The 20,965-nt window shown below is 41.5% G+C and overlaps 1 protein-coding gene across 1 annotated transcript in view; it reads left to right on the plus strand.

Annotated features, from left to right (window-relative positions):
• DNAJB6 (DnaJ heat shock protein family (Hsp40) member B6) overlaps nucleotides 1-20,965 on the plus strand; it is a gene marked incomplete in the record, with an annotated part of 514,710 nt that overhangs the window by 34,918 nt on the left and 458,827 nt on the right. Inside the window, 1 exon segment of the mRNA XM_053713826.1 lies at nucleotides 19,336-19,440. Coding sequence (XP_053569801.1) covers nucleotides 19,376-19,440 — 65 coding nt within the window.

Here is a 20,965-nt window from a genome sequence, read left to right on the forward strand (position 1 = left end):
GCTCGAAGAGTCTATGAGCTATCTGCCTTACAATGTGATTCTCCTTATCTGATTTTTCATGCAGATAAGGTAGTTCTGCGTACCAAACCTGGGTTTTTACCTAAGGTGGTTTCTAACAAGAATATCAATCAAGAGATTGTTCCATCATTGTGTCCTAATCCTTCTTCAAAGAAGGAACGTCTTTTACATAATCTGGACGTAGTTCGTGCCTTTAAGTTTTACTTACAAGCTACTAAAGATTTTCGTCAAACGTCTTCCCTGTTTGTCGTTTACTCTGGACAGAGGAGAGGTCAAAAAGCTTCGGCAACCTCTCTTTCCTTTTGGCTTCGGAGCATAATTCGCCTAGCCTATGAGACTGCTGGACAGCAGCCCCCTGAAAGGATTACAGCTCATTCTACTAGAGCTGTGGCTTCTACCTGCGCCTTTAAAAATGAGGCCTCTGTTGAACAGATTTGCAAGGCTGCGACTTGGTCTTCGCTTCACACCTTTTCAAAATTTTACAAATTTGATACTTTTGCTTCGGAGGCTGTTTTTGGGAGAAAGGTTCTACAGGCAGTGGTTCCTTCCGTTTAAGTTCCTGCCTTGTCCCTCCCATCATCCGTGTACTTTAGCTTTGGTATTTGTATCCCACAAGTAATGGATGATCCGTGGACTGGATACACTTAACAAGAGAAAACATAATTTATGCTTACCTGATAAATTTATTTCTCTTGTAGTGTATCCAGTCCACGGCCCGCCCTGTCCTTTTAAGGCAGGTCTAAATTTTAATTAAACTAGTCACCACTGCACCCTATGGTTTCTCCTTTCTCGTCTTGTTTCGGTCGAATGACTGGATATGGTAGTGAGGGGAGGAGCTATATAGCAGCTCTGCTGTGGGTGATCCTCTTGAAACTTCCTGTTGGGAAGGAGAATATCCCACAAGTAACGGATGATCCGTGGACTGGATACACTACAAGAGAAATACATTTATCAGGTAAGCATAATTTTTTATTTAGATCTTAGAGTCTTTCTTTGTACATTTTATATTTTAGACCAAGTACCATTTTAGTAGCCCTCCTTTGGACAGCTTCTAGTTTATTTATATCTTTCTGAAGATATGGTCTCCAGAACTGTACACAGTATTCTATATTTGGTCTAATGATCTGTAAAGTGGTATAAGAACCTTGCTATTTCTGGTACTTAAAACCTCTTTCAATGCAGCCAAGCATTTGACTGGCCTAGCTGGCTGCACTGCTGCATTGTGTACCAAATTTTAAATAATCTGAAATAATAATTCCCAAGTCCCTTTCTTCTTTAATTACAGTCAGTAATCTACCATTGAGACTATAATTGGCCTTTGGGTTTTGGATCCTATATATGCATAATTTTGCTCTTGGTAATATTAAATTTCAGATCCCATTTATTTGACCAGTTCTCTAGTTTATTAATATCACAGTTCATTTGATCAACTCCTCCTGGAACATCTACCCTGTTTCAAATTTTTGTATCAGCAAACAAGCAAACTTTCCCCTTAAGCCCACTTCCAATATCACTTATGAACATGTTGCACAAAACAGGCCCAAGAACTGACCCTTGGGGAACACCACTAGTAACTGATGCCTCATTTGAATGTACTCCATTAATTGATACCCTCTGTCGTCTATCTTTAAGCCAGCATTCTACCCACTTAACAATTTTAGCATCTATTCCAAGGCAATACATTTTGTGAATAAGTTTGTTGTGTGGGATGGTGTCAAATGCTTTCATAAAGTCTAGATATGCAACATCTACGGCTCCTACCTGGTTTTCTATTATAGTTACATGGTCAAAGAAATCAGTTAGATTAGTCTGGCATGATCTTCCAGCAGTGAAACCATGCTGTCCTTTGTCTTCTAAGTTGTTTGTCTGAATGAAAGATACAAGTCTTTCCTTTAAAATAGTTTCCATTAATTTCCCTGCAATTGAGGAAAATTAGGATGAGGAGCAAACCGAAGGGACGTCAAAGTAATTTTCGTTCTTTTAGCAACTTTAGAGGAAAGTCCTCATCTTTGTCCAAGCAGGATAATAAAAAGCCAGCCTGGAAACCGACTCAATCCTGGAGTGTAAGAGTAAGCAGGCCAAAAAGCCCGCTACCGACTTTGTCTACATGAAGGGGTTGCCCCCGATCCAGGCTTGGATCTAGTGGGGGGCAGACTCCCTCAGTTCGCTCAAGTCTGGTTAAGGGACATTCCAGACCCATGGGCGGTGGAAATTGTGTCTCAGGGCTGCAGGTTAGAATTCAAGGGTTGTCCCCCCCCAGGGGCAGGTTTCACCTTTCCAGGTTATCTGCAGACCAGATAAAGACAGAGGCGTTCTTAAGGTGTATCGAAGACCTCTTGGCCCTGGGGGTGATTGTTCCAGTTCCAAAGTTGGAACAGGGTCTGGGTTTTTATTCAAACCTTTTCGTGGTTCCCAAAAAAAGAGGAAACCTTCCGCCCGATTCTAGACTTAAGATGTCGAAACAAATTCCTCAAGGTTCCATCGTTCAAGATGGAAACCATTCAGACAATTCTTCCTTTGATCCAAGAGGGTCAGTATATGACGACCATAGATTTGAAGGACGCTTACTTACATGTTCCCATCCACAGGGATTGTCACAAGTTTCTGAGATTTGCATTTCTGGATCGTCGCTTTCAGTTTGTGGCCTTGCCTTTTGGCCTGGCCACAGCTCCCAGGATATTCTCTAAGGTTCTACAGGCCCTTCTAGCGGTGGTCCGGTCAACGGGGATAGCAGCGGCCCCCTATCTGGACAATATTCTAATTCAGGCTCCCTCCTTTCCAAAGGCAGCATCTCGCACAGAGATGTTAATCTACTTCCTCCGGTTTCATGGGTGGAAGGTAAATGTGGAAAAGAGTTCTCTGGTTCCAGCAACATGAGTTGTGTTCTTAGGGACGATTATAGACTCTGTTCTGATGAAGATATTCCTGACTGAGACCAGAACAGTCAAGCTCCTATCATCTTGTCGAGTCCTTCAGGAGACAGTTCGTCCTTCTGTTGCTCAGTGTATGGAAGAAATTGGACTGATGGTGGAAGCCATGGACATTGTGCCATTTGCTTGTTTTCATCTGAGAGCTTTACAGTTATGCATTCTCAATCAGTGGAATGGAGATTATCTGTATCTTTCTCCAAAGATCAGAAGACAAAGGATTCTCTTCATTGGTGGCTTTCTCTGGAGCAACTGTCCCGGGGCACTTGCTTTCGTAGACCATCTTGGGTGATAGTGACTACAGACGCCAGCCTGGTGGGCTGGGAGGCAGTCTGAAAATTCCTCAAAGCTCAGGGTCTTTGGACTCAGGAGGAGTCCAAACTACCGATCAACATTCTGGAATTGAGAGCAATTTACAATGCGTTTTTAGCTTGGCCTCAGTAGGCCTTGAACCAGTTATTCATATTTCAATCAGACAGCATAACATCAGTAGCGTACATCAACCATCAGGGGGGAACACTAAGTTCCCTAGCGATGAGGGAGGTATCTCGGATCATTCAGGGGGCGTGGAAGACCACTATTGTTGTCTGTCAGCCATCCACATTCCGGGAGATGACAACTGGGAAGCGGATTTTCTAAGCAGGCAGACTTTCCATCCGGGGGAATGGGAACTCCATCCGGAAGTGTTCTCCAAACTAGTTTCCAGATGGGGGATGCCGGAGTTGTATCTCATGGCGTCCCGCCAAAATGCAAAGCTTCCAATGTACGGTTCCAGGTCAAGGGATCCTCGGGCCTTTCTAATAGATGCTCTGGTAGTTCCGTGGGACTTCCAGTTGGCTTATCTGTTTCCTCTGTTTGCCCTCCTGTCTCGGGTGATTTCCCGCATAAGACAGGAACGAGCATTGGTGATTCTAATCGCCCCCAGCCTGGCCTCTGAGAATCTGGTATGCAGATCTAGTGGAGATGTCAACTCTACCTCCGTGGAAGCTTCCCCTGAGGAAGGATCTTCTTCTTCAGGGGCCTTTTCTTCATCCAAATCTCGTTTCTCTGAAGCTGACTGCTTGGAGATTGAACTCTTGATTCTATCTAAGCGGGGGTTTTCAGAGTCAGTTATTGAGACACTGATCCAGGCTTGTAAGCCGGTCACTAGAAGGATTTACCATAAGATATGGAGGAAATATCTTTTTTGGTGTGACGCTAAGGGATATTCTTGAAGTAAGGTTAGGATCCCAAGAATATTATCCTTTCTTCAGGAGGGTCTGGATAAAGGCTTGTCTGTTAGTACTCTGAAGGGTCAAATTTCGGCCTTATCAGTCCTTTCTCACAAATGTTTGGCAGATGTGCCCGACGTTCAGTCTTTTTGTCAGGCCTTAGTCAGAATTAGGCTGGTGTTTAAGGTGATTGCTCCTCCTTGGAGCCTTAATCTTGTTCTTAAGGTTTTACAATGGCGTCTGTTTGAGCTGATGCATTCCCTTGAAAGTTTTGTTATAGTTGGCTATTTCTTCTGCTCGGAGAGTATCTGAACTCTCCGCTTTATAGTTTGATTCTCCTCTCATTTTTCATGCTAATAAGGCTGTTATTCATATTAAGTTGGGATTCCTTCCCAAGGTTGTATCTACTAAGAATATTTATCAGGAAATAGTTGTTCCTTCCCTGTGTCCGAAGCCTTCTTCAGACAAGGAGCTTTGCTGCATAACCAGGATGTGGTTCAAGCTCTTAAGTTTTACTTAGAAGCGACTAAAGACTTTTGGAAGTCTTCAGCTTTATTCGTTTGTTTTTCTGGGAAGTATAGAAGTCAGAGCGCCTGCCTCTACTCTAGCTCTTTGGTTGAGGTGTGTGATCCACAGGGCTTATGAAACCTCTGGGAAACGGCCTCCAGAGAGGATTAAGGCTCATTCCACCAGAGCCATAGCCTCTTCTTGGGCTTTCAAAAATGAAGCCTCTATGGAGCAAAGCTGCAACTTGGTCGTGTCTGCATACTTTTTCAAAATTTTACAGATTTGATACTTTTGCCTCAGCTGAGGCAGCTTTTGGGAGAAAGGTTCTTCAAGCGGTGGTGCCTTCTGTTTAGGCATGCTGTTTTTTTTTTTTTTTATCCCTCCCTATTAATGTGTACTCTAGCTTGGGTATTGGTTCCCAACAGTAATTAAGATAAACCCCTGGACTCACCACATCTTTAGAAGAAAACAAAATTTATGCTTACATGATAAATGTATTTCTTCAATATGTGGTGTGTCCACGGACCCACCCTTTTTGTTTTTTGGTTAGTCATCTCCGCACCTTGTTACTTTCCTTTCTCCATTTACTTTCGGTTGAATGACAGGGGTTTATGAGTAGGGAAGTGATACTTAACAGTTTTACTGTGGTGCTCTTTGCTGCCGCCTCCTGGCGAGGAGTGGTATTCCCAACAGTAATAAGAATGAACCCGTGGACATTTTGTATTTCCTCTTACTCATTTACTGTACTTCACACATTATATAATGTTTTTCAAGCCATTAAATGGACTTTCTAAAGATACCATTATTTTCATCATAATTTGATAATTTACTATAATTCTTTTTTATAAAATATGATGAAAAAACACACACTTTTTCTAACTTTGACCCCCACAATCTGTTACACATCTACAACCACCAAAAAATACCCATGCTAAATAGTTTCTAAATTTTGTCCTGAGTTTAGAAATACTCAATGTTTACATATTTGCTTTTTTGCAAGTTATAGGGTAATAAGTACAAGTAGCACTTTGCTATTTCCAAACCATTTTTTTTCAAAATTAGCGATAGTTACATTGGAACACTTATCTATCCGGTATCCCTGAATAACCCTTTACATGTTTATATATATATATATATTTTTTTTTAGTAGACAACCCAAAGTATTGATCTAGGCCCATTTTGGTGTATTTCATGCCACCATTTCACCTCCAAATGTGATCAAATAAAAAAAAAATCGTTCACTTTTTCAAATTGTTTCCCTCACAAACTTTAGGTTTCACACTGAAATTATTTACAAACAGCTTGTGCAATTATGGTACACGTGGTTGTAAATGCTTCTGGGATCTCCTCTGTTTAGAAATGGCAAACATATATGGCTTTGGCTTTGCTTCTTGGTAATTAGAAGGCTGCTAATTGCTGCTGCGCACCACACTTGTATTATGCCCAACAGTGAAGGGGTTAATTAGGGAGCTTGTAGGGTTAATTTTAGCTTTTGTGTAGAGATCAGCCTCCCACCTGACACATCCCACCCCCTGATCCCTCCCTGACCCCCATCAAACAGCTCTCTTCCCTCCCCAATACCACAATTGTCACCACCATCTTAAGTACTGGCAGAAAGTCTGCCAGTACTAAAATAAAAGCCCCCCCCCTTTTTTTTTTTAAATATAAACATAGTTTCTGCAGTGTAGGTTCTCCCCAAACCTTCACGATCACCCCCCCAAACAGCTCTCTTAACCTCCCCCCTCTTCCTATTTGTGGCCATCTTAGGTACCCAGTTTCTAATAAGTGCTCGTTTTTTATTTTATTATTTTACCCCAATTTGTTTTCGTAGTGTAGCTGCCCCCTTCACCCCCTCAATATCCCACCCCCCTCCCGATCCCTTTATCAAGAATTATTCCCCCCCTCCCTCTCCCTTACTCCCTTCCGTATTAGTGCATTCAGGCACCGTCATGTGATCTTAGCGCATGCTCCCGACCCCCCCCCCCCTCCCTCGGCGCACTCCTGGACAGAACTTCGGAACTACACCATCGATGGGCCGCCCACCCACCTCCCTGCTATGGCTTCCACCAACAATCGGCTGATGCTGCATCGGTGAATGTAAAAAGGTATTGCAGTGATGCTTCAATATCGAGGTATCACTGCAATACCTAGAAAGCGGCTGGAAGCAATAACAATCTCTTCCACCGCTTAAAACCCCAGAGGACGTGCCAGACACGTCCTTGGTCGTGAAGTGTAGTTTTTTGTAGGACATACCTGGCACGTCCTTGGTCGTTAAGGGGTTAAAGAAAAATATTGTTTAGTGTCCCTTTAAGTTGGTCTGTTTCTAAGCCCCAGCAGGGCAACCCTTATTTCAGTGCTTTTTAATTCTGTCTCTAAGCATAGCATTTATGCTGCATACTGCTTTCTTGACAAACGGAAAACTTGCATGCGCACACACACACACCTTTATCTAACTTTATATTTTAAACAAATTTGTAGAGCCCAGCAATAAAAGTGGTATTTAAATGACGGTCGTGTTTTGTATTTTAGTGTGATAGCATCAGCTGGCATTTAGGTCTCATGTTACTAGGAGCCATATAGCTATATTGTTTTTGTGCCTACTAAATAAATAAAACTATGGCATGGTATAGCATGCTGTACATTGACAAAATAGGAAAAATGGACCTTGTTTCTCCAACATTGGTGTGTCCGGTCCACGGCGTCATCCTTACTTGTGGGAATATCTCTTCCCCAACAGAAAATGGCAAAGAGTCCCAGCAAAGCTGGCCATATAGTCCCTCCTAGGCTCCGCCCACCCCAGTCATTCTCTTTGCCGTTGCACAGGCAACATCTCCACGGAGATGGTTAAGAGTATGTGGTGTTTAGTTGTAGTTTTTTTATTCTACTATCAAGAGTTTATTTTAAAATAGTGCTGGTATGTACTATTTACTCTGAAACAGAAAAAGATGAAGATTTCTGTTTGTGAGAGGAAAATTTCTCAACAGGCTGAACCTGATGTTGTGACATTTAAATTTAAATTAGAACATCTCCGCGCACTGCTTAAGGAGGTGTTATCTACTCTGGATGATTGTGACAACTTGGTCATTCCAGAAAAATTATGCAAGATGGACAAGTTCCTAGAGGTTCCGGTGCACCCTGACGCTTTTCCTATACCCAAGCGGGTGGCGGACATAGTGAATAAGGAGTGGGAGAAGCCCGGCATACCTTTTTGTTCCCCCTCCTATATTTAAGAAATGATTTCCTATGGTCGACCCCAGAAAGGACTTATGGCAGACAGTCCCTAAGGTCGAGGGGGCAGTTTCTACTCTAAACAAGCGCACTACTATTCCTATCGAAGATAGTTGTGCTTTCAAAGATCCTATGGATAAAAAATTGGAAGGTTTGCTTAAAAAGATTTTTGTACAGCAAGGTTACCTTCTACAACCCATTTTGTGCATTGTTCCTGTCACTACAGCAGCGTGGTTCTGGTTCGAGGAACTAGAAAAGTCGCTCAGTAGAGAGACTCCATATGAGGTTATGGACAGAGTTCACGCACTTAAGTTGGCTAACTCTTTTATTTTAGATGCCGCTTTGCAATTAGCTAGATTAGCGGCGAAAAATTCAGGGTTTGCAATTGTGGCACGCAGAGCGCTTTGGCTAAAGTCTTGGTCAGCGGATGTATCATCCAAGACAAAATTGCTTAACATCCCCTTCAAGGGTAAAACTCTCTTTGGACCAGAATTGAAAGAGATTATCTCAGACATTACTGGGGGAAAGGGCCACGCCCTCCCACAAGATAGTCCTTTCAAGGCCAAGAATAAGTCTAATTTTCGTTCCTTTCGTAATTTCAGGAACGGACCGGCCTCTAATTCTGCATCCTCTAAGCAAGAGGGTAATGCCTCACAGTCCAAACCAGCCTGGAACAAGGCTGGAACAAGGGTAAGCAGACCAAGAAGCCTGCTACCGCTAACAAAACAGCATGAAGGAGTAGCCCCCGATCCGGGACCGGATCTAGTGGGGGGCAGACTCTCTCTCTTTGCTTAGGCTTGGGCAAGAGATGTTCAGGATCCCTGGAGGCTAGAAATAGTTTCTCAGGGTTATCTTCTGGAATTCAAGGAACTACCCCCAAGGGGAAGGTTTCACATGTCTCACTTATCCTCAAACCAAATAAAGAGACAGGCGTTCTTACATTGTGTAGAAGACCTGCTAAAGATGGGAGTGATACACCCAGTTCCAATGACGGTACAAGGAATGGGATTTTACTCAAATCTGTTCGTAGTTCCCAAAAAAGAGGGAACCTTCAGACCAATTCTGGATTTAAAGATCCTAAACAAATTTCTCAGGGTACCATCGTTCAAAATGGAAACCATTCGAACGATTCTACCCACTATCCAGGAAGGTCTATTTATGACTACCGTGGATCTAAAGGATGCGTACCTACATATTCCTATCCACAAAGAACATCATCAGTTCTTAAGGTTTGCCTTTCTGGACAAACATTACCAGTTTGTGGTCCTCCCATTCGGATTAGCCACTGCTCCAAGGATTTTCACAAAGGTACTCGGGTCCCTTCTAGCGGTTCTAAGACCGAGGGGCATTGCAGTAGTACCATACTTGGACGACATTCTAATACAAGCGTCGTCCCTTTCAAAAGCAAAGGCTCATACAGACATCGTTCTGGCCTTTCTCAGATCTCACGGATGGAAGGTGAACATAGAAAAAAGTTCTCTGTCTCCGTCAACAAGAGTTCCCTTCCTGGGAACAATAATAGATTCCTTAGAAATGAGGATCTTTCTGACAGATGTCAGAAAGTCAAAACTTCTAAGCGCTTGTCAAGTTCTTCATTCTGTTCCATGCACTGAGCTATGGAAGGACGTGGAAGTAGTAGGGTTGATGGTTGCAGCAATGGACATAGTTCCTTTTGCGCGAATTCATCTAAGACCATTACAACTGTGCATGCTGAAACAGTGGAATAGGGACTATACAGGCTTGTCTCCAGTGATTCAAGTAGATCAGAAGACCAGAGATTCACTCCGTTGGTGGATATCCCTGGACCACCTATCCCAGGGAATGAGCTTCTGCAGACCAGAGTGGGTCATTGTCACGACCAACGCCAGTCTAGTTGGCTGGGGTGCGGTCTGGGAATCCCTGAAAGCTCAGGGACTATGGTCTCGGGAAGAGTCTCTTCTCCCGATAAACATTCTGGAAATAAGAGCAATATTCAATGCTCTCAGGGCTTGGCCTCAGCTTGCAAAGGCCAGATTCATAAGATTCCAATCAGACAACATGACGACTGTTGCGTATATCAATCATCAGGGGGGAACAAGGAGTTCCCTGGCGATGAAAGAAGTAACCAAAATAATTCAATGGGCGGAGAATCACTCCTGCCATCTATCTGCGATCCACATCCCAGGTGTGGAAAACTGGGAAGCGGATTATCTGAGTCGTGAGACATTCCATCCGGGGGAGTGGGAACTCCACCCGGAGATTTTTGCCCAGTTGACTCAATTATGGGGCATTCCAGACATGGATCTGATGGCGTCTCGTCAGAACTTCAAGGTTCCTTGCTACGGGTCCAGATCCAGGGATCCCAAGGCGACTCTAGTGGATGCACTAGTAGCGCTTTGGACCTTCAACCTAGCTTATGTGTTCCCACCGTTTCCTCTCATTCCCAGGCTGGTAGCCAGGATCAAACAGGAGAGGGTCTCGGTGATCTTGATAGCTCCTGCGTGGCCACACAGGACTTGTTATGCAGACCTGGTGAATATGTCATCGGTTCCACCATGGAAGCTACCTTTGAGACAGGACCTTCTTGTTCAGGGTCCATTCGAACATCCAAATCTGGTCTCCCTCCAGCTGACGGCTTGGAGATTGAACGCTTGATTCTATCAAAGCGTGGGTTTTCAGATTCGGTGATTGATACTCTGGTTCAGGCCAGGAGATAGTTGTACCTTCTTTGTGTCCGAATCCAGTTTCAAAGAAGGAACGTTTGTTACACAATTTGGACGTAGTCCGTGCTCTAAAATTCTATTTAAAAGCTACAAAAGATTTCAGACAAACATCTTCTCTGTTTGTCGTCTATTCTGGTAAAAGGAGAGGTCAAAAAGCGACTTCTACCTCTCTTTCCTTTTGACTTAAAAGAATCATCCGATTGGCTTACGAGACTGCCGGACGGCAGCCTCCTGAAAGAATCACAGCTCACTCCACTAGGGCTGTGGCTTCCACATGGGCCTTCAAGAACGAGGCTTCTGTTGATCAGATATGTAAGGCAGCGACTTGGTCTTCACTGCACACTTTTGCCAAATTTTACAAATTTGATACTTTTGCTTCTTCGGAGGCTATTTTTGGGAGAGAGGTTTTGCAAGCCGTGGTGCCTTCCGTTTAGGTAACCTGATTTGCTCCCTCCCTTCATCCGTGTCCTAAAGCTTTGGTATTGGTTCCCACAAGTAAGGATGACGCCGTGGACCGGACACACCAATGTTGGAGAAAACAGAATTTATGCTTACCTGATAAATTACTTTCTCAAACGGTGTGTCCGGTCCACGGCCCGCCCTGGTTTTTTAATCAGGTCTGATGAATTATTTTCTCTAACTACAGTCACCACGGTACCATATGGTTTCTCCTATATATATATTTCCTCCTGTCCGTCGGTCGAATGACTGGGGTGGGCGGAGCCTAGGAGGGACTATATGGCCAGCTTTGCTGGGACTCTTTGCCATTTCCTGTTGGGGAAGAGATATTCCCACAAGTAAGGATGACGCCGTGGACCGGACACACCGTTGGAGAAAGTAATTTATCAGGTAAGCATAAATTCTGTTTTTGCAATTGGTCGCCAGCCTCTGCATTTAGGAATGCTAGCTTCAGTCTTTATTCTCCTGACTAGACAGCTTCTTTACCCTTTGTTTTGACATTATTATAAAGAGATGGTTGCTGTTGAAAAGAAAAAAAAATATTACTACTTTGACCACTTTTGCACTTCAGCAAGAAAACAATACTGGGACCAGAATTCTAACTTGGGAGGTGCAAGTTTTTTCCCTAAAGAGCTGTAAACAGATTATACCCTAAATATACAGTAGCTCTGCTTGATTGAAAGAGTATTAATGTTTGAACTAGAACAGCGTACCCTAAATTTTTTTCTACCCTTTTATATGTTCCAAATGATTCATTTAGGAATTATGAAGTAGTCGGGTGGGGGTAGTGTAATATTTTCTAATATTATATCGTTTTCAGCTATCCAAAGCACAAATAAACTGCATAATTTAACATAAATGTATTTAAAGGGCCATTATACACATTTTTTCTTTGCATAAATGTTTTGTAGAGGATCTATTTATAAAGCCCATAAAGTTTTGTTTTTTTAAATTTTTTTATAATTTTGCTTATTTTTAAAGAACATTGCTCTGATTTTCAGACTCCTAACCAAGCCCCAAAGTTTTATTTGAATACCGTCAGCTACCTTCTCCAGCTTGCTCCTGTTTGTGTAAAGGGTCTTTTCATATGCAAAAGAAGGGGGGGGTGTCTTATTTCCCACTTGCAGTGGGCTTTCCAACTGCCTTTTCAACAGAGCTAAACTGAAAGCTTCGAAGTACGTTTTTAAACCTTTTTATACTGGATTTTTATATCAGTATCTGTGCATATTATTCTTTATAGTAGTGTCTATTACATGCAGTTATATGAAAATTAGTGTATACTGTCCCTTTAATGATAATTTGTGATAATTGAATATTTTTAATGCTGGCCAGTTTTAGCTTAATATTGGCTAACATTTTAGCCGGGTGGTACACCTGCTAAAATGATCATGGGGAGAACACTGGTTATATTTGCAAGTGTTTGTAGTACTCCAGGCGTTTAGGCTACCTACATAAGGTCTTTTAACAAAGAATACCTTGATAACTTGTTAAATTTAATGATAGAAGTATATTGTATACTTCTCCCCCCCATTTTTAAATTGTGCGCTCTTTCTAAATTTCAAAAGAAAAGTTACATGTCCCTTTTAGACAAATGTGTAAAGATGTAAATTTATATGAAAAAACTTTCTTTAGGTCAGTCTTGGCAGGTTAGTCAAACTGAATTAGCTGCTGTTGGCAAGTAGTTCAGGATTTTTGGAGTGGTTTGTTTTGTCTTAACTTTATATGTTTTGCAGAATGTAAATACAGGTACAAATCCCTAAATCTGGAATTCCAAAAGCCAAACTTATTCTGAAATACAAACTTTTTAATCAAAAAAAAAAAAAAAAAAAAAAAAAAAGGAAACAAAAAAACTATTTGTCCTCCGTCTGTAATCTACTCTGCTGGTGTGTTTGTATTCTAAAATGTAGATAATGGTCTTATATTTATTTAAAATAGCAACTGGTTGCCATTCTTATTACATTACGGTTAACTTTCTCAGAGTACTATGTATACAAAAGGATTAAAAGTTATATAAACCTAGCCGGACAGATAGCTCAGCACTGTGGCTGAGCTCTGCAGCAAGATAGGTTTGCAGGTTCGATCCCACTCAGCCTTTCTTCCTTCCGAGGTCGATAAAATGAGCAGCGCCTTGAGAACCTTACGGGTGATTAGCCGCGCTACATACATACATACATACATACATACGTGCATAAGCTGTATTATGACCTGTAAATATTGTCTAAATCAGGGCTCGACAAACCCAGAAGCCACAAAGTTAGGAGCCAAGGGTAAAATTCTAGGAGCCAGTGGCTGCCTGGCTTCTGGGTTTGTCGAGCCCTGATTTAGACAATATTTACAGGTCATAATACAGCTTATGAACGGCTTTACAAGTACCACATACATACATACATACGTGCATAAGCTGTATTATGACCCGTAAATATCGCCTAAATCAGGGCTCGACAAACCCAGAAGCCAGGCAGCCACTGGCTCCTAGAATTTTACCCCTGGCTCCTAACTTTGTGGGTTATTCTCCATACATCTATATGCAAATACCGCAGTCTGGCTTCTAAATATTCTTACTGGCTCCTACATTTTGAACAGATTTGTCAACCCCTGGTCTAAATGACATAAGATATTACTATTTACATTTGGTTCCATTCCCTCTCCTAACTGTCCCATTCTAAAGATGCAAATATTTCAAAATCAAATAAGTTTCCGCTGCCAAGCAGTTTGGATAAAGGCTTTTCCTACCTGTAGATATGTTGAAACTGAGATGCAGATGTTCTAAGCACTAAAAACATTTGCAATTTTATTTTTCCGTTCAGTTACAATTACTATCTAAGTTCTAGCTCTCATTTTCATGAACTACTGCAACCACGGACTATAAAAATAGATTGTGTGGGTGTGTTGGAGAAGAGAATTTTCATAGCATGACCTTCAGCTTTTCTTTATAGCTCTTTTTATAGTCTCACTGTTGTAGTGTGTTTGACAGCAACCATTTTTCCTTAAATATAAACTCCCTGAATTATTATTTATAATGTATACATTTTATGTAATACTGTAGAACTGGAAAGGGAGTTTTAAATTAGTGTTAATATTACTACTAGTATTACTGATTGTGTATGTATTGCTCAACCAACTAAAACTTAGTCATTAAATAAATGCTAGATAGAACGATGCATTCAAAGAGAAGATTAATTTGAGAATAAAGATTGTTCTGCTTTGTCCTATGGTGTAGCCGTAGTCCATATCGGTGTCTTCAGTAGAGCAGTGGTGGCTTTCAAGCAATGGGAACTTGTGGGGTACAATCCTCACTGCGCCTCCCATTTATTTTATGCTGCCCTAACATTGAAAGCCTGAGTAAGATTACTCAGTCTTTGTTTCTTTTTTCCACAGGTCCATGTGAGGGATCATGCCTCTCAAACCTAGTGAGCTGCCTTGCTGCCTAGCAGATTTCTGAGGTAAGTGCTGAGTTTAATTTTTCTGGGATGTATACAGGAAAAACTGGGCACTTAATTGCAATTATGGGACACTGGACATTCTCCTATATAGTGGGGGAGCATGGAAAGGAAAGGCAGTAGTAGCAGGCACTGGGGCTGAGGAGTATAAACGAGGCTCATATTGGTGTGGTTTTCACTTTTCCCGGCGGCTTAACTTTTAAAATACTTTTCTCCAACATAGGTGTGTCCGGTCCACGGCGTCATCCTTACTTGTGGGATATTCTCTTCCCCAACAGGAAATGGCAAAGAGCCCAGCAAAGCTGGTCACATGATCCCTCCTAGGCTCCGCCTACCCCAGTCATTCTCTTTGCCGTTGTACAGGCAACATCTCCACGGAGATGGCTTAGAGTTTTTTAGTGTTTGTTGTTTATTCAGGTAAAAGGAGAGGTCAAAAAGCAACTTCTACCTCTCTCTCTTTTTGGATTAAAAGCATCATCAGATTGGCTTACGAGACTGCCGGACGGCAGCCTCCCGAAAGAATCACAGCTCATTCCACTAGGGCTGTGGCTTCCACATGGGCCTTCAAGAACGAGGCTTCTGTTGATCAGATATGTAGGGCAGCGACTTGGTCTTCACTGCACACTTTTACCAAATTTTACAAGTTTGATACTTTTGCTTCTTCTGAGGCTATTTTTGGGAGAAAGGTTTTGCAAGCCGTGGTGCCTTCCATTTAGGTGACCTGATTTGCTCCCTCCCTTCATCCGTGTCCTAAAGCTTTGGTATTGGTTCCCACAAGTAAGGATGACGCCGTGGACCGGACACACCTATGTTGGAGAAAACAGAATTTATGTTTACCTGATAAATTTCTTTCTCCAACGGTGTGTCCGGTCCACGGCCCGCCCTGGTTTTTTTAATCAGGTCTGATATTTTATTTTCTTTAACTACAGTCACCACGGTACCATATGGTTTCTCCTATGCAAATATTCCTCCTTAACGTCGGTCGAATGACTGGGGTAGGCGGAGCCTAGGAGGGATCATGTGACCAGCTTTGCTGGGCTCTTTGCCATTTCCTGTTGGGGAAGAGAATATCCCACAAGTAAGGATGACGCCGTGGACCGGACACACCGTTGGAGAAAGAAATTTATCAGGTAAACATAAATTCTGTTTTTGCTAACCGGGAGGTTAAATTTTAGACGTCCACGATGGGCAGGGCAAACTGAGGCGGCAACTTGCTGTTGCTTGCCCTTTTCTCTTCATTTCTGGTAGATCAGGAGGGTGACGAGATAGGAACAAGCGTTTTTGGAGCAGGAAAACCGCAGGATAAGCGCTTAACACAGCGTGGTTAGACTGGACAGCTGTTTACTGTGCATCAAGTTGAGTTCCAAATTCCTCTAGTGAAGGAATCCGGTGTCAGCAGGGTAGGTAGGCACCTCAGCAGAGCTAAGCTGAGGTGTAGAGGTTGTCCGGAGGGTCAGTTTATCTGTTTCATTGCTGCAAACAATAAAAAAAGTTAACGTTTTAAATTTAAAGAGAACGTTTTTTTATTTATTTTTTTAGTTTAAATTTATCGAAAATTTAAGTTTATTTAATTGTAATTGTTCCATTGGGAGTTAAGATGGACCAAGAGGCCCTGCAAAATGTTACTTGTTCTTTGTTTTGATGCTAATGTGGAACCACCAATCCCTTTTTGTTCCTCATGTATCGAGAGAACTTTAAATTACAGGGTGACTTTTTTTTTTTTTTTCTGAGCCAACATTGTCTAAGGCGGATTCTGTTCAGGAGTCTAATGACAATGTTTAACATATGCCGCAGCTTTCTCCTCAAGTGTACTAAGTATCGCCCACACATGTAGTGCCCTGCGCTTCCTCTTTAACTCCGCCTGGAGTTACGTTGCAAGACATCACTAGCCTCATGTCCTCAGCAGTATCTGCGTTGTCTGCTTTTCCCATGCTGCATTGTGCACCCATCTTTAGCTTATCTATTACTACCCCCAAATCCCTTTCCTCCTGTGTTTGTCTAAGTCTTGTCCCATTTAAATAATAGGTTGCCTGCTTATTTTTACTTCCAAAATGTAGAACCTTGCATTTTCCCGTATTAAATCTCATTTTCCATTTACCTGCCCATACTTCTAATTTTTGCAGGTCCCTTTGTAACTAAAGTTCATCCTGCGCTGACCTAATGACCTTACTTAACTTAGTATCATCTGCAAAAATAGAAATGTCACTATTTAATCCTAGCTCCAAGTCATTTATAAAAATATTAAGAAGAATGGGGCCCATAACTGATCCCTGGGGGACTCCATTGATTACTTTTGTCCAATCTGAGTATGATCCATTTACTACTACTCGTTGCTCCCTATCTTGTCATCTAAGTCTAAGCTTTTGGCGATTCTTTACAAGGGTAAGCCCTTGTTTGGGCCATGATTGGCTGAGATTACTTCCGACATTACGGGTGGAAAAGGCCATTTCCTCCCCTTGCATAAGAGGAATAAGCAGAAGGGACGTCGGCGTAATTTTCGTTCCTTTCGAAACTTCAAGGGTAAGCCTTCCTCTCCTTCTACAAAACAAGAACTGTCCAAGCCTTCCTCGAGGTCCAAACAGTCATGGAACAAGGGGAAGCAAGCTAAGAAGCCCGCCAACGACTCAGTCAGCATGAAGGGTATACCCCCGATCCGGGACCGGATTTTGTGGGGGCAGACTATCCTTCGCTCAGGCCTGGGTTTGGGATGTTCAGGATCCCTGGGCGGTGGACATCGTGTCCCAGGGATACAAACTAGAGTTCAAAACTGTCCCTCCAAGGGGCAGGTTTCTTCTCTCAAGATTATCTGTAGACCAGATAAAGAGAGGCGTTCTTGCACTGTGTTCAAGATCTTTCCGACCCAGGAGTGATAGTTCCTGTTCCAAGGCAGGATCAGGGTCTGGGATTTTTCTCCAATCTGTTTGTGGTTCCCAAAAAAGAGGGAACCTTCAGACCAATCTTAGATCTCAAAGGTCTAAACAAATTCCTCAGAGTGCCGTCCTTCAAGATGGAAACTATTTGTTCCATTCTTCCCTTGGTTCAAGAGAGTCAATTTATGACAACGGTAGTTTTAAAGGATGCGTACCTGCATGATCCCATCCACAGGGACCATTACAAGTATCTGAGGTTCTTCCTATTAGCAATCTCTTCAGCAAGGAGAGTGAGTTGTCAACCTTGTCTTGTTGTTCTCCATTTCTACTTATTCTCCAGGATATGGCTGTGCTTCATACTAAATATGATTTTCTTCCTTAGGTAGTTTCTACGGAAAATATCAATCAAGAAATTGTTGTTCCTTCATTGTGTTCAGGTCCTGCTAACTCTAAGGAGCCACTATTACATAATCTTGATGGCTTTAAACTACTTTAAAAACTGCTAAGGTAGCGTTGCCCTCCTTGGCTCAAACAAGTGCTTTTGAAAATGATGCATCTTTGGAGCAGATTTGCCAAGTTTCAACATGGTCTTCTCTCTACTTTTTCCAAATGTTATCCCATTTTGTGTTTTTGCTTCTTCTCCATCGGCTTTTGGCAGGAATTTCCTTTAGACCGCAGTGTCGGTTAAATAGGAACTGTCAGATAAATGATCCCACCCTTTCTGTAACATAGACCATCTTCTTGGGTAACCATCACCATTTTACGAAAGAAAAGAAAATTTTATGTTTGCCTGATTATTTTCTTTTGGGATGATGGTTCAAAGGCCCCGCCTGTTTCAATTTTTGGGTGACCATCCTAATGACACCGCTACAGACCCTGCTTTGTCTTTCCTACCTGTGTTACCTATTCTCTAATCGGTTATACGTTAAACTAAGAGGTGGGAGGGATTTTTAGCTCTGATACGGGTTCTTGTTTTTACTTTAATGATTCCGAGAGAGCATGCAATTTAATTTTTTTTTTATTTACTTCTATTCTCAGATTTTTGTTTAACTTGTATCATTTGTTGAAAAGCAGGGATGTATGCTCAGAAACCATCCAATTTCTGGAACACTATATGGCAGAAGTTTTGCAAAAATGTTATCCAGCTGCAAGAGCGCTAGATGGCCGTACTATTTCCTGCCATGTAGTGCTCCAGATGTCTATGTATCTCTTCAACACAGAATAGCATGGGAGTGAAGCAAATTTGATAATAGAATAAATTTGGATTTTTTTTTTTAAATGGTATGCTCTCTGAATCGCAAAATAAAATGTTTGGGTTTCATATCCCTTTAAGTGGGTAAGAGAGAGATCCTATGATATAAAGATAGTTTTAGAATGCTGAAAGCACATAACTTGGATTGCCTAGGGATTGACTTGAAATACTGTAACATTTTGCAAGACTTATTTTTGTTTTTATAATTTTCTAATGATAATCAGAATATTATGTGTTGGTGAATTTATCTGTTGATGATGGAATAGCCTAATTATGCTTGATTTTACTTTGATGGATTTTGTTTGATCCAGTCGAAATGCAAAACCAAATTATTTTTCAAAGATATTATACCCACAAGCTTTAAATCCAGCTTTAACATGTTAGAACACATCTTGCATCACCATTGACATTTCAGCATGCACAGTCTCTGCATGCAGGTGCACAGTGTATATACATTTGTACTTTACGTTCACTGTGCTCTGGCACGCTATAACTTTAAACCATGATTGCAAAAAGGGGAAAAAAATGCTTGTAGTTAAATTGAATATAAATATTTTCCAAATATGCTTCGAATTAAAACAGTCAAGAATAAAGCTCATCTGTTGGTTTGAAATTTGTTTACCGTTGTTACTCTTTGTCATAAGGTAATATTACAAAACTGTTTTTCACTGCAATGTGTTTAAAAATTTACTCATTTAATTTTTTCTTTTTTTTCCTCTAGCTCTCAATACTGTATAATTTGGAAATATTTTTTTTAAACCATGGTGGAGTATTATGACGTTTTGGGAGTTCATAGGAATTCCTCTCCAGAGGACATAAAGAAAGCGTGAGTACTCTCTGTTTGTTTGTGTGTGTGTGTATATATGTGTGTATGTGTGTATATATATATATATATATATATATATATATATATATATATATATATATATATATATATATATATATATATATATATATATATATATATATATATATATATATATATATATATATATATATAATTTTCTTTTTAAAGACACAATGAGTCCACAGATTTAATCCTTACTTGTGGGATTACAGGATGAGGCAAAGGGTACCGCAGCAGAGCTGTATATATAGCTCCTCCCTTCCCTCCCACTCTAGTCATTCTCTTTGCCTATGTTAGTGATAGGAGCTGGCAAAGTGAGGTGTTAGTTTTTGATTCTTCAATCAAGCGTTTTTTATTTTCAAAATAGTACCAGAGTGTGCCGTTTTGCCCAGGGTGTAGCCGTAGTCCATATCAGTCTCTACAGTAGAGCAAGGGGAACATAATTCTCACTGCGCCTCCCATATATTTCATGCTGCCCTGTATCCTGTAGTCTGAGGTGAAGATTACTCAGCACTTTATTTCTCCACAGGTCGATGTGAGGGAGAGGACCTCTCAAGCCTGTGAGGCTGCCTTGCTGCAGGCAGAAGTTCAAGGTAAGTGCTAACTTTGTTTTCTGGGGACATAAAACCACTCAGAAGTAAAGTGAGCACTACATTTCTGGACTGTCACATAAACAAGGGCTAAGAAATAGGGCTCTTAATGTGGGGGACAAGTAAACTCCTAGAGGGAGAGGTCTATTGGCAGCTATTTTTATGCAGACACTGACAGGAGTTAATGTCAGTTTGACTATAACGACCAGGAGATGGTTCCGTTTTGGGTTTCCTAACTGAAAACGTTAATATGGCGATACTCTTAACACATTTATAAGGAAATGGTGTATGGGTCACTCTTGTTCTACAAAGCTACATGACATGCGGTAGCCTGGTCGCCCCCAATATATCTCTGAGGGTGCAGTTTTAACAACTCCCGGTGGCCTATCTATGCAAAAAGTTAATGGCGACCGGGAGATTGTTTGCGACACGCCCATGATGGGCGGAGTTACTATTTTGCGCCGCTTTGTCTCTATCTCAGCGCACAGTCATAAAAGTGCCGGGAGATGGGGCGTTTTCACACCCACGAGGGGTGGAGCTATGTGAGACTGTGTAATTACGCTCTTCACCTCCATGTCGATTTCGGGGGCAGACCATCTAACACAGCCCTAGTGTTGTTACTTTTTCATTGCTGGTATAGCACACTTTTATGTATATATACTTGTTTTCTCCATGTATATTTCACAAAAGGAAATAAAATGGTTAATAGGCAGTCCTCTGAGGTGCTAAATGAACATTTACATTTTGGTTGGGCACCTCAGCACAATATCTGAAGTTTTCAGTAACTGCTGCAATTGTCTTTGCTAATCAGCACAATATCTGAAATTTTCAGTAACTGTTGCTATTTTCTTTGCTAATCATTTCAACCCTGCATGTATAAAGAAAAAGAATTTCAGCTGGTTATTTGTTATTTC

This window comes from Bombina bombina, chromosome 5 (assembly GCF_027579735.1).
Source record: "Bombina bombina isolate aBomBom1 chromosome 5, aBomBom1.pri, whole genome shotgun sequence".
Taxonomy (NCBI): Eukaryota; Metazoa; Chordata; class Amphibia; order Anura; family Bombinatoridae; genus Bombina; species Bombina bombina.